This window comes from Pantherophis guttatus, chromosome 3, assembly GCF_059756535.1.
Source record: "Pantherophis guttatus breed Tessera chromosome 3, ASM5975653v1, whole genome shotgun sequence".
Lineage (NCBI taxonomy): Eukaryota > Metazoa > Chordata > Lepidosauria > Squamata > Colubridae > Pantherophis > Pantherophis guttatus.
In genome coordinates, this window is record NC_142065.1 from 2,790,682 (window position 1) to 2,804,274 (window position 13,593).

At 46.6% G+C, this 13,593-nt stretch overlaps 1 protein-coding gene across 4 annotated transcripts in view; it reads right to left on the bottom strand.

The window, feature by feature from the left end:
- TTLL9 (tubulin tyrosine ligase like 9) overlaps positions 1-13,593 on the bottom strand; it is a 29,251-nt gene that overhangs the window by 14,154 nt on the left and 1,504 nt on the right. For 2 of the 4 annotated variants that reach the window (XM_087888960.1, XM_087888959.1), the window contains exons 2-8: positions 13,463-13,509; positions 10,832-10,924; positions 7,690-7,801; positions 5,968-6,153; positions 2,998-3,066; positions 2,114-2,278; positions 557-647 (exon numbers count right to left, since the gene is read on the bottom strand). In XM_087888960.1, coding sequence (XP_087745086.1) covers positions 557-647; positions 2,114-2,278; positions 2,998-3,066; positions 5,968-6,153; positions 7,690-7,801; positions 10,832-10,924; positions 13,463-13,509 — 763 coding nt within the window. The remainder of the gene's footprint in view (positions 1-556; positions 648-2,113; positions 2,279-2,997; positions 3,067-5,967; positions 6,154-7,689; positions 7,802-10,831; positions 10,925-13,462; positions 13,510-13,593) is intronic. The other 2 variants (XM_087888962.1, XM_087888961.1) reach the window with 1 other exon arrangement.

Genomic DNA, 13,593 nt, shown 5'->3' on the forward strand with positions numbered 1-13,593 from the left:
GGCTAGCTAGGAAGTTGGGTGTACAGAAGTCCTCCACTTACAACAGTTCATTTAGTGACCGTCCAAAGTTACAACGGCACTGAAAAAAAATGGCTTTTATGACCATTTTTAAACACAACCATTGTGGGATTCCCACGGCCACACAATCAAAATTCGGAGGCCTGGCCACTGACTCCTATTTACGACGGTTGCAGTGTCCAGAGGTCGCGTGATCCCCATTTGCGACCTTCCGACAAGCAAAGTCCACGGGGAAGCCAGATTCACTTAACAACCATGTTGCTCATACTTACGACGGGCGCAGTGCCCCAGGGTCACGTGATCCTCTTTTTATGGCCTTCTGATGAGCAAAGTCAATGGGGAGGTCAAGATTCACTTAACAACCGTGTTACTAACGCAACAACTGCAGCGTTTCGCTTAACAACGGTGGCGAGAAAGCTCATCCAACGGGGCGAGATTCACTTCACAACTGTCTCGCTTAGGGACAGAAATGTTGCGCTCAATTGTGGTCGTAAATCGAGGACTGCCTGTATCTGGGTCATGCAAATGGGCAACTTACCCCCTATTAAGTACGGGTTCTCGATATAACGCTGAGCAACGTAATTCTCCACCGGAATGTCATCTTTCTGATCATCGGGGCGCACGGCATCCTGGGGAAGAAACCGGGGGTCCCGGTGGGTTTAGGAAGAACAGAACCAGCACCTGCAGGGAGATATCGGAGGCAGGAAAGACCTGGCCTTGGTCCATGTGTGCGGGATTCCACGGGGGCAGCCTCCATCTTGACTTTGTGACCACCTGCGGAATGTCCTTCCATCTGGCCAAGATCTAGAAGGAGCAGCAAAATTGTCTCCTTCTAGATCAGGGGTGGGGAACTATGCCCCCTTTCATGGCTTGTGGACTTCAACTCCCAGAATTCCTGAGGCAGTCATACTGGCTATGGCTCTTTCATGACTTTTGGACTTCAACTCCCAGAATTCCTGAGGCAGTCATACTGGCTATGGCTCTTTCATGACTTTTGGACTTCAACTCCCAGAATTCCTGAGGCAGCCATACTGGCTTTGGCCCTTTCATGGCTTGTGGACGTCAACTCCCAGAATTCCTGAGGCAGTCATACTGGCTATGGCTCTTTCATGACTTTTGGACTTCAACTCCCAGAATTCCTGAGGCAGCCATACTGGCTTTGGCCCTTTCATGGCTTGTGGACTTCAACTCCCAGAATTCCTGAGGCAGTCATACTGGCTATGGCTCTTTCATGACTTTTGGACTTCAACTCCCAGAATTCCTGAGGCAGCCATACTGGCTATGGCCCCTTTATTACTTTTGGACGTCAACTCCCAGAATTCCTGAGGCAGCCATACTGGCTTTGGCCTTTTCATGGCTTGTGGACGTCAACTCCCAGAATTCCTGAGGCAGCCATACTGGCTTTGGCCCTTTCATGGCTTGTGGACTTCAACTCCCAGAATTCCTGAGGCAGTCATACTGGCTATGGCTCTTTCATGACTTTTGGACTTCAACTCCCAGAATTCCTGAGGCAGCCATACTGGCTATGGCCCCTTTATTACTTTTGGACGTCAACTCCCAGAATTCCTGAGGCAGCCATACTGGCTTTGGCCTTTTCATGGCTTGTGGACGTCAACTCCCAGAATTCCTGAGGCAGTCATACTGGCTATGGCTCTTTCATGACTTTTGGACTTCAACTCCCAGAATTCCTGAGGCAGCCATACTGGCTATGGCCCTTTCATGGCTTGTGGACTTCAACTCCCAGAATTCCTGAGGTAGCCATGCCTGCTCAGGAATTTTTGGAGTTGGAAGTCCACAGATCATCAAAGGGCCATAGTTCCTCACCCCTGCTCTAGAACATCAAAGGAGAAGCATAGGGCCCTTCTAGGTCATCAAAGGAGCAGCTCCTTCTGGATCGGGGTCTCCAATCTTGGCAACTTTCCAGCCTTAGCAACCCTAAGACTTGTGGACTTCAACTCCCAGAATTCCTGAGCCCTGAGGAATTCTGGGAGTTGAAGTCCGCAAGTCTTAAAGTTGACAAAGCTGGAGACCCCTGTTCTAGATCGTCAAACCTCCCGAGAAGCCCAAGGATGGTTACGAGGAACCAAGGTAATACCTTTGCAAGGTGGAGAGTTCCCGGGAGATCTTTGGTGAGGCGGGGATAGTCCTCCCACGGTCCCCAAGGGATCACTTGAAATGGACACCCACTAGGCTGATTCTTACGTTGTTTGGTACCAGGGGAACGTAGGAACGGAGCCCACCATGACCTCTTGGAGATAAGCTAGGTAAAGAACCAGGAATGGCATCATGGATTGTGGTCATGCTTTGTATTGATGGAAGACAGAAGAACAGAATTGTGAAACGTGTCGGAATCTGCCTCCTCTTCCACCAGCTATAACCAAGGGGGTGGGCTTCTTCCTCACACCTTCCCCTTTCCTGGAACTCAGTGACTTTTCTCCTTCCTTAATGGTCCCATCTCTCTTCCCCTTCCCAAAGTCACGTCTACGTTCCTTCCCATCCATGGACAGAATGTCCAGTCATCCTAGAAGCCCTTTGGAGACCCCCTCAATGGGCTCTCCAAGCCAACGGACCTATCTGACCTGCTCCTTCTCCCCAACTTCTTAAGAGGCTTCTGGTTGGACTGGTAAGGCTGGAGGAGAAGATGAGCTTCCTCCACTCAGATTCTCAAGAGCTTTGTGTCTTGGATAAGACTGAATGGGAACCTATCTGAGATGCCACCAAAGTGGAGAAGGACTAGCAATCCTTTCCAGACCTGAGAACCTGAGAAGTTCCCCATTGGTGGCTCCATTGCAGAACCTCAGAAGGACATCCACACCTTCCATGGTGGACCAGCCCCGGGTCTAAGGATCAAAAGAAGACTGGAGGCATCAGCCTTGAGCAGCTGAAGACCAAAGGGCCACTCACCGAGCCAAGCTTCAAGGTGGCCTCTTCCCAACTAATCCCTTCCTCAGAGGTGAGAAGAAGGAGGTATTAGCTCACCTTCCTCCAATCAATCACATCCTTGAGTTTCCGGAAGAGAAAAATGCCTCTCCCTTGAGATCGAGCAACCTGGCGGAGACAAAGAAGAGAGTCACTCGCTTTCTTGAGAGATCTTCCATCAACCCTGCCAGGTAGGCCAAAGGTGACCAGATGAGCTAATTCTAACGTTACAGGGAGTCCTTGACCTAGGACCACAACTGAGTTCAAAATGCCTGTGGCTAAGCGAGGAGAGGAGAGGAGAGGAGAGGAGAGGAGAGTAGACTAGACTAGACTAGACTAGACTAGACTAGACTAGACTAGACTAGACTAGACTAGAATAGAATAGAATAGAATAGAATAGAATAGAATAGAATAGAATAGAATAGAGAATAAGAAATATGGAATGGAAAAGAAAAGAAAAGAAAAAAAGAAAATCTGTAATGTAATATAATAGACTAGAAAATATGGAATGGAAAAGAGAAAAGAAAAGATAAGAAAATATGGAAGGGAATAGAATGGAATGGAATAGAAAATAGGAAACCCAATTTCTATGAGACATTAAATCTAACTGATCATTTCATTTTTAATCAGTAACGATGTATACTTTTTTCCTATTTGATTTTTGAAAGATTGCAGATTAAATTGTGGAAACTGTATCATCTGATCAAATACTGAAGGTGGGAATAAATTCCATTGACATCTTGTTGACTAATGGAATAAAGTAATTGTCCTTAAATTTAAAAAAAAAAAAATAGGGAATGGAAAAAAGAAAATATGGAATGGAATAGAGTAGAGTGGAATGGAATAGAAAAGAATAGAAAAATATGGAATGGAAAAAAAATATGGAATGGAATAGAGTAGAGTGGAATGGAATAGAAAAGAAAAGATGGAATGGAATAGAAAATAGGGAATGGAAAAGAAAATATGGAATGGAATGGAGAAGAATGGAATGGAATAGAAAAGAAAATATGGAAGAATAGAAAAGAAAAGAAAATATGGAATGGAATACAATGGAGTGGAGTGGAGTGGGATGGAATGGAATAGAAAAGAAATATGGAATGGAATACAAAAGAAAAGAAAATAGGGAATGGAATAGAATGGAATGGAATGGAAAATGGGATAGGATAGATAGGATAGGATAAGACAAGACTAGGACTAGGAAGGGACCCTGGAGGTCTTCTAGCCCAACCCCCTGCTTAAACAAATGGTTGTCCAGTATTGGAACAGTCACAACTTCTGGTGGCAAGTTGTTCCACTGGTTAATTGTTCTGACTGTCAGGAAAATAGCTGTCAAGTGAGTTTGGTCTCAATTTTACAATTTTTCTTTCCGTGCTTGTTAAGTGACTCGTTGATGTTATTAAGTTAGCCACATGGTCATTCAGTGAATCTGGCTTCCCCATTGACTTAGCTCGTCAGAAGGTTAGATAAGCAGCTAGGGAGGCTCCCCTCCCTCCCTGCCAGACCCCCCCACCCCCCACCCCCCATTCATCTTCAAACCACCTTCAAAAACATCCTTGGGGGCTGCTGCCTCCCATTGCACAAACCTTGCTGGGAAGCTGAAATTCCCTTTTCCTTGCATGGGGGGGGGAGGGCGGATTATGAAATCAAAGAGATCTAATGGAGCAGACCCTCCTCTTCCTCCTCCTCCTCCTCCTCTTCTCTCCAACTCCTTTCTCTCTTTCCTCCTCCTCATCCTCTTTCTCCTTCTTCTTTTCCTCCCCCCTCCTCCTCTCCACAAACCGCACTCCCTTTTAACACTGATGATGTTCCCTAGTTGGGTCATGAAACATCTGCAAGAAAACAACTGAACTCAGAGAGCACCAAGGACCCCACTGTTCTCCTCGTCCTCCTCCCTCCCTTCCTTCCTCTTCCTTCCTTCCTTCCTTCCTTCCTTCCTTCCTTCCTTCCTTCCTTCCAGCACTGATGATATTCCCTAGTTGGGTCATGAAACATCTGCAAGAAAACAGCCAAGCTCAGAGAGCACCAGGGAAGGAGGAACCACAGTTCTCCTCCTCCTCCTCCTCCTCCTCCTCCTCCTCCTCCTCCTCTTCTTCCTCCTCCCCTCCCTCCCTCCCTCCCTTCCTTCCCTCCTTCCTTCCCTCCTTCCTTCCTTCTAGCACTGATGATATTCCCTAGTTGGCTCATGAAACGTCTGCAAGAAAACAGCCAAGCTCAGAGAGCACCAGGGACCCCACAGTTCTCCTCCTCCTCCTCCTCCTCCTCCTCCTCCTCCTCCTCCTCCTCCTCCTCCTCCTCCTCCTCCTCCTCCTCCTTCTCCTTCTCCTCCTCTTCTTCCTCCTCCCCTCCCTCCCTCCCTCCCTTCCTTCCCTCCTTCCTTCCCTCCTTCCTTCCTTCTAGCACTGATGATATTCCCTAGTTGGCTCATGAAACGTCTGCAAGAAAACAGCCAAGCTCAGAGAGCACCAGGGACCCCACAGTTCTCCTCCTCCTCCTCCTCCTCCTCCTCCTCCTCCTCCTCCTCCTCCCTTTCCTCTCCTGCCTTCCTCCTCCTCCTCAAACTCCACTCCCTCCTAGTACTGATGATGTTCCCTAGTTGGGTCATGAAACGTCTGCAAGCTTAGAGACCACTAAAGACCCCACAGTCCTCCTCCTCCCCTCCTCCCCTCCATAAACCCCACTCCCTTGTAGCACTGATGATCTTCCCTAGTTGGGTCATGAAACATCTGCAAGAAAACAGCCAAGCTCAGAGAGCACCAGGGAAGGAGGAATCACAGTCCTTCTCCTTCTCCTTCTCCTTCTCTTTCTCCTCTTCTTCCTCCTCCCCTCCCTCCCTCCCTCCCTCCCTCCCTTCCTTCCTTCCTTCCTTCTTTCCTTCCCTCCCTCCTTCCTTCCTTCCTTCTAGCACTGATGATGTTCCCTAGTTGGCTCATGAAATGTTTGCAAGAAAACAGCCAAGCTCAGAGAGCACCATCGACATTGCATTCCTCCTCCTCCTCCTCCTCCTCCTCCTCCTCCTCCCCCCCCCCTCACCGGTTTCATGATCCAGGTGATGCCGGGATTCTTCCGAAACTCCTCCACAAACAGGTGATACTCGGAAGGCATCTCAAAGGTCTTGGGGAAGAAGTCACACTTCATGGCCTCCAGCTTCCCGGAGTCCCTCTCCAGCTGTTTCCGGAGGCGCTTCAAATTTTTGACGGTGTAGTTTTTCCGAGTCAGCTGCCAGGGGCAAGAAAGGCAGGAGAACAGCTTCAGCCAAGGGTGGGCCCTGCATCGGGCCCCTGGATCCCCCTGGATTAGAACTGGCCCTCAGAGGAATCTCATTCAGAGACATCTATTCCTCATTTGAGAAAGAGATTCTACGGGGGGCACAAGGGCTCCCCCACTAAACTATCGTCCTACATCTGAAGAGGGGAGCTCAAGGGGTCAAGGACAGGATCCTCCAGGACCCCCGAAGCAGTGGTGAGATTCAAAAATTTTCCCTTCCGGTTCTGTAGGCATGGCTTGGTGGCTATCATGTGACTGGGTGGGCGTGGCCAACTCTTTTTTTTTACTTTTTAAAGCATTTTTTTAACTAAAAAAAAGTTTTTAAAAAGTTCCAACAATCAGCTGTGCCAATCAGCTCTGCCGCGCGATCCTCAGAACCTTTTTTAAAAAACTTTTTTAAAGCATTTTTTTTACTACCGGTTCTGGTGAACCGGTAGCATTTTTTACTACCTGTTCGAGCAAACCGGCCCGAACCAGTACCATTTCACCTCTGCCCCAAAGGCAGCAGAACTCAGCTTAATAAACAGCCTGCCTCTGGCTGTACTTTTCAATTCGGGTAGTCCTCAAATTACAACCGTTCATTTAGTGGCCATTTGGAATCACAATGGTACCACAAAAGCGGACTTATGACGGTTTTAATTGCAGCATCCTTTCTGCTTTATACTGCACTGGTAAGACTCAACTTGAAAAACTGTCTCCAGTTTTGGTTGCCACGATGTAAAAAAGATGTGGAGACTCTGGAAAGAGTGCAGAGAAGAGCAACAAAGAGGATTAGGGGACTGGAGGCTAAAACATATGAAGAACGTTTGCAGGAACTGGGTATGTCTAGTTTGATGAAAAGATGACATAATAGCAGTCTTCCAATATTGGAGGGGCTGCCCCAAAGAAGAGAGGGGGCTCAATTTATTCTCCAAAGCCCCTGAAGGCAGGACAAGAAGCAACAGATGGAAACGAATCAAGGAGAGAAGCAACCTGGAACTAAGGCGAAATTTCCTGACAGTGAGAACAATTAACCAGTGGAACTGCTTGCCACCAGAAGTTGTGGTTGCTCCATCAATGGAGGTTTTTAAGAAGAGATCGGACAGCCATTTGTCTGAAATAACATAGAGACGTGATGGCGAACCTATGGCATGTGTGCCAGAGGTGGCACGCAGCGCCCTCTCTGTGGGCACGTGAGTTGTCGCCCCAGTTCAGCTCCACCATGCATGCGTGCATGCCTCCCACCAGCCAGCTGGTCTTTGGGGAAAGGACAGGCTTGAAATGGTATATGGGGGCCTCCTGGCTTGATGAGGGGGTTGGACTAGAAGACCTCCAAGTTCCCTTCCGACTCTGTTCTTCTGTTACGGACAACATAGCATCAGTTGCCGAATGAGGTCCTGATGATCGCAGATTCCCTGTGCACCCCTAAAGCACCGTCTCCAGGGCATCTGGACCAACCTGCTCTCACCTGTCCCCCGCCCCGCCCTCTCCCTGCCCAGGTTTGCCCACCTCGTAATGGTTGCGGAAGTGGCTGATGCGGACGTGTTCGTCCATGTAGGTGTGGTCGAAATTCTCCTGCAGCCAGCGGACGTCGCACCAGTAGAAGTCCCACTCGCCCTCGCTGGGGGAGGAAGGCCAAACGGAGAGGCGTCAGCCAGCAACTCTTTTAGCTTTCTCAAGGTGAAAGTGCACCCTCCCCACCCCAGACACCCCAAAGTCATCATCATCATCTTCATTTAACGACCCCCATAATCTCTTGCGGAGTGGAGTCTGGGCAACTGAATGGAGCTAGTAGAGTGTTTTAATGGCCAGATGCCTTTCCCGTTGCCAATACGGAGTTTTGTTCAGCAGATATATTCTCAGTGTACCCGGAGAGAGTGAAATATCTGCCGTTACCTAGGATCGAACTCACAGCCTCCCGATTGTGAGGCGAGACCGCCACCTCTAGGCCACCGCAGACACCCAAAGTGTGGTTCTAAAATTCTACAGTCAACATCACAGGCCCCAGAACTTCGCAGTGTGTGCCGATGGGGAACAGCGGCACCCCGGAAGTGTGAGAAGCAGCATTACAGGGGAACAGGTTTTTAGAAACAGTGAGCAGAGGCCAGGGGATTCTGGGAGTTGAAGTCCAAACATCTTGAAGATGCCCAGGCTGGGAAATACCCCAGGCTAATAATGTTCAAAAGCAGAGAGAGGTTTTGCGTTAGCTGCGATTTCTCAAATGGCAACGTTGATAAGCCCAACGTTGTTTAAAATTTACATCTAAAGCCAAATGGGCCATTAATAACCAACTGTAAAGTATATTTCATTTTTATTAGCATGTTGTTGTGACTCCGACTCTCGAGCCTGTCCTAACAGAGGAGGAGGACTCCGAAGGTGATGGGGAGGAACTGATAAGGCCTCCCTCTCCAGGACCCTCCTCTCTGGCAATGCCTCAGGTTCCATCCGAAGGCCAGGAGGAACAGCCTGGGATGTGCCAGGAGGAAGGCATATCAGAGCACCAATTGATAGGGAGCGAGGATGATGAATCCTGGTTTGATCCCAGGCAGCGTCGGAGGGAGAAGCGGGCGCAGCAACGGAAGAGGCGTGGGAGGGCCAGAGATTGAGCTGAGCCACTGAGCCACGCCCCACCAGGAATAAAAGTGGGTGTGCTGATTGCTCTTCAGGCTTTGTGACGGACAAAGTTAAAAACCTGAGAGTCACATCGCGTACCTGAAATCTGGCTAATTTATTTGGATTGGACCTTGGCTAACTCTTGCTTCGTGGATTACTTTTTTGCTACTGGACCGGACTGAGGATAAACTCTCTCTTGCTGACTGTGAGTGAAAACTGACTTGGCAGGCATTTCGCAGTTTACTGCCAAAACTCTTATCTGCAAGGGATTCTAGTCTGATTGCTTAATAAAATCTTGGCAGGCGCGCCTGGTGGTGTGTTTGCCTGTGTGGGGAAGGGGGACAGAACACATGTATTGGGGTTCAATTCCCAGCACAAGAAAAGAAGGAGTCTACTACAGGCTTGGCTGTTTTCTTGCAGGCGTTTCGCAACCCAACTAGGTAATATCATCAATTCTGAAAGGGAGTGGGGTTTGCAGGGAGGAGGAGGAAGAGGAGGAGGAGGACAATGACGATGAAGGGGTCCTTGGTGCAGACATTTCATGACCCAACTAGGTAACATCATCAGTGCTAGGAGGGAGGGAGGGCTGGAGGAGGCTAGAAGGAGGCTAGAAGGGAGTGGGTTTGCTCTCTGTTTATACACAAGAGACTTGCCCTGTACATATAAAAACAGCGAGCAAACCCATCTGTTCTAGCATTGATGATGTTACCTAGTTGGGTCATGAAATGTCTGGAAGAAAACAACCAAGTTCAGAGAGCACCAAGGACACTCCAATCCTCCCCCTCCTCCTCTCTGCAATCCCCCTCCCTTCTAGCACTGATGGATGTCAGCACTTCAAGCTGCATTTACTCTAGTGCTGACATAAGAAGGAGAAGCGGAGGCGTCTGGAAAGGGACGTTTGACTTTCCACCTACTTATTTTCCCTGGAGATAATATCCTCTAGGAGATGGGATGGGAGGGGGGAAATTCCTTTGAGCTGGAGCAGTAGATTAGAGGTAGAGTGACTTGGAAGATGGCCAATGAGTGCAGAGGAGTGGGGAAAGGAAAGGGAGGGTTTGGGGTCTGGAAGTCAGTGTTGGCTACGATGGAGTCGGAGTTAGAATGTCGTGCTTAATAAATGGGAGTTTTTCCATCAAAGACTTTGTTTGAAATGCAATTTATTTGAGACGACCTCGAAACCTGACAATGATGTTACCTAGTTGGGTCATGAAACGTCTGGATAACACCAAGGGTGTCGAGCCCGATGCCTTGCTCAACCATGCAAGGACGGGATAGAAGAACGGTAGCGGATACAGACCGAAACGATGGGCTAGAGCAAGCTGAGAAAGGGACCAGCAAGGACCCCACAATTCTCCGCCTCCTCCTCCTCCGCCACCAAACTCTCCTCCCCTCCAGCACTGATGATGTTACCTACCTGGGCCATAAAACGCTTGCAAAAAAACCACCAAGCCCAGAGAGAGCACCAGGGACCCCTCATTTCAACCCCCGAGCTACAAATATTCTCCTTTATCTCCTAAATTTTGATCCAAAGGAGCAGCTCTAATCCTTGATCTCAGATATAACCCCGTTCCAGACTTTCTGAATTGGTGTCCACCAACAACCAGAAATTCTGCTTTTCCCCTAAGCTTTCGTGGAAGAGAGAAACGTCGTCAGGTTTCGATGTCATCTCAAATAAATTGCACTCCCAAACAATTAATCTTTGCTGAAATATTCCATTTATGGAGTACGACAGATCTGGCCCCGACTTCGTCGTAGCCGATACTAACCCTCTGACCCCCAAACCCTTCCCTTTCCGTTCCCCAATTCTCATCTTCTCACTGGCCATCTTCCAAGCCAGTCTCCCCAGCTTCTGACCTCAGTCCACAGGAATGTCCCCCTCCCATCCCATCTCCTAGGGGATATTATCTACAGAGAAAATAAGTAGGTGAAAAGTCAAGCCTCGTCTTTTTATGGCAGCATCAGAATGCTGGCAAACGTCTTCTCGGGCCCTGCCAGCTTTTATCGTCTCCATCATATAAATAAATAAATAAATCTCAACTCTTTCACTTCCACCCATCCGGGTCGCTGCTGAAGGACATCTAAGATGGTGTTGGTGAGGGCACACTTGAATCGGATGGAAGCTCGGGGTTCCCTGTTTCAAAAAAATAAATAAAATTAAATGAAATTAAAAATCCCTTTTCTTTCAAAATAGCAAGCACACTTTATATATCGGAAGCAGCAGTCCATTGGCTCCTTTCTTAGAGGGCCCCGAATTATAAGAGGACGAAGAAAGACAAAGATTGCTCCATTCGTGGGTTTTACGGCTGTTAGGGCCTGTTTTGACATGTCGCTAGACCTCATGAAGCATAAGTGGGATAACGTACAGGTATTCCTTGACTTGTGACTGGTTGCTTAGCAAGGGTGCAAAGTTACGACAGACCTGTATGATAGACCTATGGTTGGTTAATAGAAACACAAATTAGGAACTCAAAAGGTTTACAAGAATGATCAACTATATACAATGAAAGTTTGTTAGTATGGATAACAAGCAAATTTCCTTTTCTTTCCTTTCTTCTCCTCCTTCTCCTTCTTCCCCCTCCTCTCTCTTTCTTTTTGGTTGCTCAGTTGCTCTTCTCTGAACTTTTTCCAAACTCTCAACCTTTTTTTTTTGTAATGTGGGGATCAAAACTGGATGCAGGATTCCAGGTGGGGCCTTACTAAGGCTTTACAAAGCGGTACTAAAACTTCACGTGATTTTGATTCTATGCCTCTGTTTATACAACCCAGGATTGTATTAGCTTTTTGGCTGCTGATCTTTCTTTCTTTCTTTCTTTCTTTCTTTCTTTCTTTCTTTCTTTCTTTCTTTCTTTCTTTCTTTCTTTCTTTCTTTCTTTCTTTCTTTCTTTCTTTCTTCCTTCCTTCCTTCCTTCTTTCCTTCCTTCTCTCTCTTTCTTTCTTTCTTTTCTTTCTTCTCTTCTTTCTTCTCCTCCTTCTCCTTCTTCCCCCTCCTCTCTCTTTCTTTTTGGTTGCTCAGTTGCTCTTCTCTGCACTTTTTCCAAACTCTCAACCTTTTTTTTTTTGTAATGTGGGGATCAAAACTGGATGCAGGATTCCAGGTGGGGCCTTACTAAAGCTTTACAAAGCGGTACTGATACTTCACGTGATTTTGATTCTATGCCTCTGTTTATACAACCCAGGATCGCATTGGCCTTTTTGGCTGCTGACCTTTCTTTCTTTCTTTCTTTCTTTTTCTCTTTCTTTCTTTCTTTTCTTTCTTTCTTTCTTTCTTTCTTTCTCTCTCTCCCTGCCTGCCTTCCCTTCCTTCCTTCCTTCCTTCCTTCCTTCCTTCCTTCCTTCCCTTCCCTTCCCTTCCCTTCCTTTCCTTTCCTTTCCTTTCCTTTCCTTTCCTTTCCTTTCTTCTCCTCCTTCTCCTTCTCCCCCCTCCTCTCTCTTTCTTTTTGGTTGCTCAGTTGCTCTTCTCTGAACTTTTTCCAAACTCTCAACCTCTTTTTTTTTTGTAATGTGAGGATCAAAACTGGATGCAGGATTCCAGGTGGGGCCTTACTAAGGCTTTACAAAGCGGTACTAAAACTTCACGTGATTTTGATTCTATGCCTCTGTTTATACAACCCAGGATTGTATTAGCTTTTTGGCTGCTGATCTTTCTTTCTTTCTTTCTTTCTTTCTTTCTTTCTTTCTTTCTTTCTTTCTTTCTCTTTCTTTCTTTCTTTCTTTCTTTCTTTCTTTCTTTCTTTCTTTCTCTTTCTTTCTTCCTTCCTTCCCTCTCTTTCTTTTCTTTCTTTTCTTTCTTGTCCTCCTTCTCCTTCTCCCCCCTCCTCTCTCTTTCTTTTTGGTTGCTCAGGTGCACTTCTCTGCACTTTTTCCAAACTCTCAACCTTTTTTTTTTTTGTAATGTGGGGATCAAAACTGGATGCAGGATTCCAGGTGGGGCCTTACTAAAGCTTTACAAAGCGGTACTGATACTTCACGTGATTTTGATTCTATGCCTCTGTTTATACAACCCAGGATCGCATTGGCCTTTTTGGCTGCTGACCTTTCTTTCTTTCTTTCTTTCTTTTTCTCTTTCTTTCTTTCTTTCTTTTCTTTCTTTCTTTCTTTCTTTCTTTCTCTCTCTCCCTGCCTTCCTTTCCTTTCCTTTCCTTTCCTTTCCTTTCCTTTCCTTTCCTTTCCTTTCCTTTCCTTTCCTTTCTTCTCCTCCTCCTCCTTCTCCCCCCTCCTCTCTCTTTCTTTTTGGTTGCTCAGTTGCTCTTCTCTGAACTTTTTCCAAACTCTCAACCTCTTTTTTGTTTTGTAATGTGGGGATCAAAATTGGACGCAGGATTCCAGATGTGGCCTTATTTAAGGCTTTACAAAGCGGTACTAAAACTTCACGTGATTTTGATTCTATGCCTCTGTTTATACAACCCAGGATCGCATTGGCCTTTTTATTTATTTATTATTTATTTATTTATTTATTAAATTTATATAATTTAAATTATATAATTATTGGCTGCTGCTGCACACGGCTGGCTCATGTTTAAGCGATCGTCCACTGGAACTCCAAGGTCCAAACGATTGTTTTTGAGCCAGGTTTCACCTAATTTGTACTTATTATACCTTTGGGGATTTTTTTTTTCCCTGCCTAAAACTTTTTTTAAAAAAATTGAATATTAAAAAGAAACCCACTCACCGTTCTTTCAGCTTTTGGCAACCATATGGTCCTTTATGGTTTGTATTCTGCAACGAGATCAAATTGACATATTCAAAACAGTTTCAAAATAACTTTCTGCTTCTTTGGAATGATATTTTTTTAAAAAAAGA